The sequence below is a fragment of the Centruroides sculpturatus genome, unplaced genomic scaffold (genome assembly GCF_000671375.1).
Source record: "Centruroides sculpturatus isolate CEXI.00-Female unplaced genomic scaffold, Cexi_2.0 scaffold316, whole genome shotgun sequence".
Taxonomy (NCBI): domain Eukaryota; kingdom Metazoa; phylum Arthropoda; class Arachnida; order Scorpiones; family Buthidae; genus Centruroides; species Centruroides sculpturatus.
In genome coordinates, this window is record NW_019384641.1 from 277,009 (window position 1) to 286,564 (window position 9,556).

General features: G+C 30.7%; 1 protein-coding gene across 1 annotated transcript in view; it reads right to left on the reverse strand.

Annotated features, from left to right (window-relative positions):
- The window catches only part of LOC111626022, a 13,984-nt gene that overhangs the window by 1,980 nt on the left and 2,448 nt on the right, over nt 1-9,556 (reverse strand). Inside the window, exons 2-4 of the mRNA XM_023369298.1 lie at nt 4,249-4,445; nt 3,140-3,536; nt 2,399-2,517 (exon numbers count right to left, since the gene is read on the reverse strand). Coding sequence (XP_023225066.1) covers nt 2,399-2,517; nt 3,140-3,536; nt 4,249-4,445 — 713 coding nt within the window. The remainder of the gene's footprint in view (nt 1-2,398; nt 2,518-3,139; nt 3,537-4,248; nt 4,446-9,556) is intronic.

Sequence of the window (9,556 nt, forward strand, 5' to 3'; positions counted from 1 at the left end):
ACGTCTAAACCGCTGAACAGGTTTTAATAAAATTTGGCACAGAGATAGCTTACATGTTGGAGATGGACATAGGCTACATTTTACTGCGAGAAAATATCTTATTCCCACGAGAAAATTCGATATAATGCGGGAGAAGCTGTGGGTAGACAGCTAGTGATAAAGAGAATAAGTTTTTTTTTTTTACATATATTATCTTCAAAATACAATTGTAATAATAATAATGAAAATAACATAAGGTTATTTAATTTTAACGTGACAAATGTGCACGATTTTCTTTGCACAACTTCGTAAAATCTGGTTGCTTTTTGGTTAGCTTCAGTCTCGAGTCATCTTCGAGTCGAAGTCGGTGACGATGTTTAGTTTTCGTGTTTGTCATGGCCGAAAATCCTCTCTCGCAGAGGTATGTTGTGCAAAATGGTGGTAAATATTTTATTGCCACTTCACTGACAATAATGTTAACTGTACAATTTTTGTTTCTTGCATAAGAATTTCATTTAGGTATTGTCACAAATGCATTTTTTGATGAAATTTCGAGAATATTTTTAGTTATAAATTAACGAATTTGTGCATTCGACATCGTGTGGTAAATTGCCGAATTTTTACGATCCATCCATTATTATTTTTTTATTTTTTATTTTTTTTTTTTGCTTTATCTCATGCATTTAAATTTCAAATCGACCGATTTAAAATTGCCGCGCGTACCCCTTCATGCAATTTCGCGTACCCCTGGGGGTACGCGTACCACTAATTGAGAACCACTGGTCTAAACTAATGAAATCTNATTCTAACCAGAATGAAACCAGTAATACTAAAACTTATAAACACCCGAATAATTTAAATTTAAATTTAAAATTTTGAAACTTTAAATAGCATTTATAATAAAATAAAATAATATTAATAATTTATCCTTACTAACTTCAAACGATTATAATTTTATATTGCCTAAATGTAAATTTTAAAAGCCAAATGTATAAAATTACTAATATATGTTTTTTATAATAAAAAACAGCCGTTAAAACCAAAAGAAACCGTTACAAATCCGTTAAAAACACAATTACAACGACCGGAAGAAACCCATTAGAAAGACAATAACAACGACCGTTAGACTTTGAAACAAACAAAGAAAATCCAGAGCGTTAAGTTCCAAGAACCTAAATAGAAAATTATTAAAACTAGACTATAACCGTTAAAATTTAAACAAATAGCACTAAATATTGAAATTATGACCAGTAATGTAACCTCAAATAAAGAATATAAGCTAACACTCCATACAATTAAAACCCCCCGCTAAACGAACCGAATATTACCTAATTTAATAATCCATAACTCCCCCCTAATAAAATATAGCATAACCATTCCAATATAAAACCAACCGTGATCGAATCCGCTTTCCAACGATGTATCAAACAATACAATCCGACCAATATATCCAGTATAAACCTCAACGAAATAACGAGCGCTGAGTAGTACGTCTTGACCCTTCGACGACCCTTTCACGAAAACCCTATAATTAATACAGGAAAGCCTATTTATAAACAATAGCCTCTGGAAGCTTCTGCTTTGGCAAGTTTTTTTATTTACTAAATTTACTAAACGAGACTGTGGGCGTAAGAAAAGAGTTGCGTCGTTACAGCTGCATTCTAGACACTTTCGTGTCTGGAAAGTAGCTGTGACGATAGTGTCTTAGCAAAGAAATTATTACGGTGGTTTGTAACTGCATTTACTACAAAATCTCCATTAGTTCCAGATTGTAAATTAAACTTAATTATTTAGAATAAAGCCGCTGTTACATCGAGATACGAGGCATTAATCGACGTTTTAAAATACAAATAAACACCGGCGAGCCGATTGCATCGAATTCCGCAAGTTACTGCTGGTTGTTAGGGAAAATAGGTAAAAAGAATGTAAGAATGGAACACCCGTCTTTTGCATAATGTAAATGGCATTCGTGTGGGGATGACTGATAAGTGTAGAAAACCAGGAAGACTGAAGCGTTTTTCCAAGTGTAATATTGCTTTCCATTTTTTACTCTAAACGTCTAACACTAAGACAATTAACTTTATCGGTCAGTGTTTATTTCAGAACGTCGCAGCATTTGATTCCGTTGAAATGCTGATATAATGACGTCGTGTTAATTTAAATTGAGTGGTATTTTGTGTGAACCTTTACGTGTTTAAGAAGTGATTGACATAACCTGCTAAATCGATTAACCTTTATCAAAGAAACGTAAGGTAAGAATTAAAATTCACACAATACTTTACCTACCTTATTAAATATAGTGTATTTAACAATTTCAGACACAGGGAAACATCGAAATAAAATTAAAGGTATATATTTAGCAAATGAGAAAATAGTTTTATTTCTCTAAACTAATGAAATTTAGAAAATAATTTCTCACTTTTTCGTATTCTTCAATGGTTTCGTCTTCGGATAAAGATTCATCATTTTCATTTTTGCTATCTTCGCATTCAGTTAAGTGATGAAACTCCTGCTTTTGTTTCTGTTTATCATCATACACTAAAACAAAAAATTGACACTTCGTTATTTTTAAATTTAATTATGATAACATCAGTATATTTTAATTCCTGATTATGCTCTTGGAAATAATACAAAGAAGCCATTTTTTGCTTTGCACGAGTCAAATTGACTCTGAGGACTTTAGGATTGGCGAAAAAGAAGAAATCACACCATTGTGTATAAGATTTACATGCAACCTTCATCCGTGGTAAATATTCATTCAAAAATAAATTGTATTTTTAAAAGTATTAAATAGGCATTGTCGAAAACCACAGGCTAACTAAGCGAATTGCATCTTTTGTTGTTGTCCGCATTAATGACACGAACATCGATATAATATTGTTTTGAGACAATAGAAATTTTATTAAAACAATATTCGAATTATTCTTTCACGTCACAATGCTACAGATGCTTATTTTACATTTATATTATATGTGCAGTTACTTTACATCTAATACACAAAATTCGGTCAACAATATTCTTAGTGTAGTGAAATTATATAAAATATAAATATTCAGATCATACGAAATAATTTTGTTAAGTGTATACTGATTGCGTATTGAATTTTTTGATGCTGCATTTCACTTGGCTAGTAGCGTATTTTAAATAATTGTAATCTTACCTTTCACACCTTCTTCACTTTTGGTGCATTGAATGACTTGTAGTGATGTCGTATTCCTATTATTAACAAAGTTTTTTTCCTCAACGTCATCTTTCGTGGAAGATATTGACGACACTTCACTTTCAACATTCATTTGTTGAATTTCGTTAATGGAGTCGACGACGACATCATTGGAATGTTCACTGTTTTCTATTTCGCTATCTGAGTGGATGGAATCGTCGTCTTCTGATGACGCATTTTCGGATTCAAACTCGTCTTCTTCATAAATGATTCCGTTTACAAGAGAAAATCTTTCAAAATTTATAAAAGCCCATTTTAACGGTCTGTGAATGTACATGTCGTCCACCGTTTCCGTGAATTGTTCCGTAGAATCTTCATTCTCATGCTCATAGAAATTCTGTAAAATAGCGAAAAATCAATATTTTTAAATTTGGAATTTACTTTAAAAATGTTAAATCTATATTCAGCAATTTTATTGCAAATTAATGTATTAAAAACCGTATTGCATGCTTAATGAAAACATGAAAAGTAGAAAGTGATTGTGATTTCTGTTAGGAACAACATTCAAATATCAAAATATTTTTTCATTAATTGGCATAAAATTTATTTAATAATAAATAAATAACTTGCATTCTATTTCAATAATACATTACTCTAATTTATTTTTCTGTGATAAACTTTAAAAGGATGTAAGAATTATTTAGTATTAATATAATCTATCAGCTTACGTTAGAAGAAAATCCTTCGTCATCGGAAATATCAGAAATTTCGTCGATTTTTTTTTCTCGATTTCTATTCGAGGGAATTTCTGGTTCGATAATTTCAGTAATTTTTGTATGTTTGATGAAATTGCTTGCATTATTTTGATCTAAGTGGGAAGAAGTAGTTTCACTATTGTCTTCGACATCAGTTGAAGTATCAGAAACTTAAATATAAAAGAAAACAGAGTAATTATTAAACTAGGTTAATTCAGATATTATATAACAATATTTTAACGTATGTTTAGAATGTAATTTCACAGCAAAGACTAGATATTTATAAATATAAGAACACAATGAATTATTCGATGTGTTTAAAAAGAAACGCGCNAATATAATCTATCAGCTTACGTTAGAAGAAAATCCTTCGTCATCGGAAATATCAGAAATTTCGTCGATTTTTCTTTCTCGATTTCTATTCGAGGGAATTTCTGGTTCGATAATTTCAGTAATTTTTGTATGTTTGGTGAAATTGCTTGCATTATTTTGATCTAAGTGGGAAGAAGTAGTTTCACTATTGTCTTCGACATCAGTTGAAGAATCAGAAACTTAAATATAAAAGAAAACAGAGTAATTATTAAAATAGGTTAATTCAGATATTATATAACAATATTTTAACGTATGTTTAGAATGTAATTTCACAGCAAAGACTAGATATTTATAAATATAAGAACACAATGAATTATTCGATGTGTTTAAAAAGAAACGCGCCACAGAATTTTGTAGGCAAAGCATCAAGTTTAAGTACTCGCTTTATGCTGGATAATTGAGCTGCAACTTAAAAAACAATTGTCGACTCATAAGTTTTCAGTGCTGTCTGTCAGACTATGAGTCTGTCTTTTCTCAATTTCAAGAACGGAGTTATATATAAGAAAGCCGACAAATAAAAACCTTAGGAGTAGCATACCCAAATAACTATATATGAACTTTCGATGCAAATTGAAAGTCACTTTATTTCCGTTCAAAGATTTCCTACCGAATGCAGTTAGATAGATGACACTATTGTTAAAAAAATTATTATATACAGGAACAGGTCACTACTAATTTGAGGTAGAAAGCGTAGAGGAGAAGGCGGTATTATGGAACCCCAATTACATTTTAGTGAATTGTAAACAAGGTATCATAACTACACCCACATTTTCTGTGTGAAAAGTACTGGTAACTATTAAACTAAATGTTCCTAATTGGATTTTTCCCTAGTGTAATTATAAGTATGGTTTTTGAAGGCTTTTGTACAAAAAGTCCGAATGTAGGCTTAGAGAAAATCGAGTGGTAATATGGAACCTTACTGTATATTTTCAAAATCATGCTTTAATGTAGCCAAAAACAAATAGGAAAGGACAAAAAATGTTAAATAATTACAAAATTATTTACTCCAATGTATTTTATCGCAAAAAGGCTTTTATAATAGAAAAATATGATTTCCATCAACAATATATATTCCAGCAGCTCTTTTTCGATATTTTCAGGTAGAATCGACTTTCTACCTAGTGTCTTTTTCCCAAATTGCTCCGGACGAATGTCTGATTGCAAAGAGAGAGTTCGGAGGAGTTGAGTTCCATATTACTGTAAAAGCACCAAAGGGGTCCGTATTTCACGCATCGCCATCTCGAATTAACTTATGTCTGTCGAGACCAAAATTTAAAAAACGTGAACATCACACAGATTAATATGTACCCCTAAGTCTCTGGAACGGAATACATGCACCAGTGAACCTACAACTACACGATTTATATTTTAAAAATAATTAAATTCACTTAGCATTCAAAACTTGTGAATTTTGAAAAAAAAAAACAAATTTGCTGATTAAATACGAACAACCGTTTAACTAAAGTAAAACGGGTTTTCCCCTTGCTATGGATGTCTGACTAGTTCAGTTCGGCCACATTCCGCTACAGTTCGCCTTTATTATCAGTTCGAAATGGGGTGGTTCCATAATACCCGCAGTGTTCCATAATACCCGCAGTGTTCCATAATACCACCTTCTCCTCTATTAAAAATTTATTGAATTTCAAATATAATTAAAAATTGCAGCTTGGCTTGGTGAGGATGTCACAACGAACAATTGCTTGTTTTGGTTTGCAACACTGCCAAACGCAAACTAAATAAACAATACTCGTGTGTATTTGGTCGAATTATTTTCAAGTAATGTGAGCCAAAACTTCAGCTCTGTTATAGAAATTTTGTAAGAATTGAACTCTTTAAAACGCTCAGACAACAAGAGAATGCAATATTACTGGTTTCATATTGTTAATTTAGAATTATATAAATAAGAGACGTAACTTCGAGATAAATTCTCTGAGTCTTACAACATGATGATCTATACTAATATAATAAAGAGGTAATGTTTGTATGCAGCAGGTAATCTACAAAACTACTCATCCGATTTCATAAATTCTTTCACCAATATTTAGAATGGAACCTCAGGGTGAACATAGGCTGTTGAATACATGTCGAAATTACCCCATTGGGGGGAGAGGGACAGAATTAAGGCTTACTGTGAAAAACTTGGCTTCTATTATACTATTTTAGATGCGAGTTTTTGCGTTTTTGATTGCGTTTTAATAGGGTACGTCAACAGAATGTACAGTAAGAAGGGATTTTTCGATATTCCCCCCGCAAGGGAGAGGGACAGAATTAAGGCTTACTGTGAAAAACTTGGCTTCTATTATACTATTTTAGATGCAGGTTTTTGCGTTTTTGATTGTGTTTTAATAGGGTACGTCAAGAGAATGTACACTAAGAAGAAATTTTTGGAAAAATTTTCTTTCAGGGGGGAAGTGTTATACATTTATAATAGATACATTTTGAGCCACAATAAGGCGTGGCGGGGTCTGCTAGTTTTTTGATAAAAGAAAACGAGAAAAATTGCAGATATTATCTTATCCTTAAATAAAAATGCGCTCTTATCGTTGGCAACGTGGCTTAATTACGAAAAACCTGCATTATAGATGTTTAAACGTAAAAAGTAAAAACTAAATTTCTGTCTTTNCATTTAGAAATATTTCGTTAATCTTCTCTCAATTTCTTGTGTGTTTAGTTTTTGCAGTTAAGAAATTCTCTTAGCACAGTTTCTAGGAAATAAATAAATAAACTAAATATACTTAAGTTTAATCGTAAGTTTAATAAAAGTATTATCGGTGCGTAACACATTTCCTCGGTCGTAATTCATATTTGCTTAGTGGCTGGTCTGGTTTATAAAATTTGCGCTAGGAGATTTCGTTTCATTCTATTTGTATGCGTTACTTTACTTTGAAAACAGCAGAATTAAATTACTTAGAAGTAATTCTTGGCAATTAATTGTTATTAATGACATCGACTTAGTTCTACTTCACATCTTTTCTATTTAGCCGAGAGAATCTAACAGCGGTGGTTATTACAATTTATTGTATAATATTTTCGGGTTATTTAAACGTCTCGGTAAAATTTATTATTAATTTCGTATTTTTTATACATTACGACATTATATAAAGACTTAATATGATGTTACGTTGAATAAGCATAAATAACTTACTTAAATAACTCATAATGAAAAAAATATTTGCATTCGCAAAATTCGCATCGAAAAGTTTTGACAATCAAATCTCAACAATCGTCAATATTATATTATTAACGCATATCGCCAACGTAACAATAGAAAACGTAAATACGTCACGCTAACAAAATTATGCAATTTTCACAAATAAAATATTAGTTTTTATCAACCTTGAGCTTGTGAGATGCAGATACAACGTGCAATAGGCGCATCTTTAATTTATTAAAATTCCCATAAACCTATAAATCATAATTACATATAAAAGACTTCTCTCGGAAATAAAGCAATATAAATGATTCAAAAATGTTTACACAATGTAAAAACGTAAAAATTCGCCAACGTTTATTTGAAGATTCCTGCAAATAAATGTTTGTGAATACCCGATACCGACAGAACCAGTTATATATTGAGACTAAAGGACAGGATGATGATTGTGGAAAATTGTTATTATTGTTCTAGTATTAAAAGCGCCGAATCCTCAAATAAAAAGTCGGCGATTTGTTCTGTTTTAACTTTGGGTAAACATTTTTTAGTCATTGATTATTGTCATTTTAGTGAAGTTTCTTCAAGCCGATCTACTGTTACTTCTGTGGTAATGTGAAAAAGAACAAGAAAAGTCTCGAAAATGTTATCATTTTTGTAAATAGTCTTGAAATTAAAAACATCCCGGGTTATCATCATGTATGATTTTATACATCTGATATGTTTTTGGTCGTANCTTTTTCGAAAATTACTGTCAGAAATGCGGTATTAATTCTAAAAAAATTAGTAAGTACAGTATTAATATTTGTGACCTATATTTGTAATGACTATTCTTTTTCTTAATACAAAAAGGAGATTATCTTTGGTTTTCAATCATTTAAATGCCTTCTAAAGAACACTTAAGTTTTATACTTACCTGCATTTCCAGCATATAAAACATTTTTGTTAACTGATAAAGCTAATATTGTTATAAAGGAAAAGACTTGGATAAACTATCCTTTTTTTTTCATCTGGCGGAAGTTAAGATTTACAGAAACGTTAGGATTGTTCGTGTCCCAAGGTACAAACATTGGTGTCCCGAAATACAATCCATGATTGTACCTTGGGACAAATATCTACAAGTAATTATTTGACATTTTCTCATAAATAAAATAGCATAGGGTCAAGTGTTGCACTATATATAGTGATGTTATTAATTACTAATAGAAATATTCAATAGTCATAGCTAAAGATCAATTAGAACTTAAATTATGAAGGTTTAAAGAAAAGTGTCCCAAAGTAGAAGGATCTCCCCTAAGTAGAATTTGAAGTAATTAACGTTAATCACAGTAAAGTAAGTTTTTGAAACAAACATTAAATTGTTTAGTGGCGTACAGAGCCGAAACTAGGATTTTGGACGCCTGTGGACATTAGAGAAATACACTTTGCTTGATACGTTATATCGCGCAGTAAGAAACTAAATACTGGCACGAGAACTTTTATGCCCGCTCCTCCTTTAAAGTGTTTGTAAAAAGATTGAAGTTTTCATAATATAGAGTTTCAATATTCCGAGATATTTTTCAGTTTTTACATATTAACTTTTGCTTCGTATTTGGCTTACGTAAGATAATATTTTACTTCTGTTTCTGTCAGAATGTTAGTTACTCGATTCTAAGTAATGCATAGATTAGAATTTTGAAGTAAACTTACCTGATAATTATTAAAGTAAAAGTTATTACCCAACGGCAAATAACTTCCAGCAAATAAATAATCGCAATCTGGAAACAATGGTTATATGAATATTATTAATTTTTTTTAACACAATTAAAATATAATGATTTCTTTTAATGTTTGAATAAATTATAACAAATCTTCCAGTCGCGTTAAAAGACGTGTAAAATGAATTTGTATTAAAATGTCTTATATTTTCTGATGTTGTCTGACTTATTTCCATTTTACATGTAACACCGGAATGTTGGATAAGAAAGAACATGGTAAATTATTATTTGCACAAAATTTGTTCAACGTTCGAAATGTCACAAACATAATTAAATATCATTAAGAACATTCAGAATTATTTTTTATGCATTACGACATTACATAAAGACTTAATATGATTTTACGTTGAATAAGCATAAATTAACTTACTTAAATAACTCATAA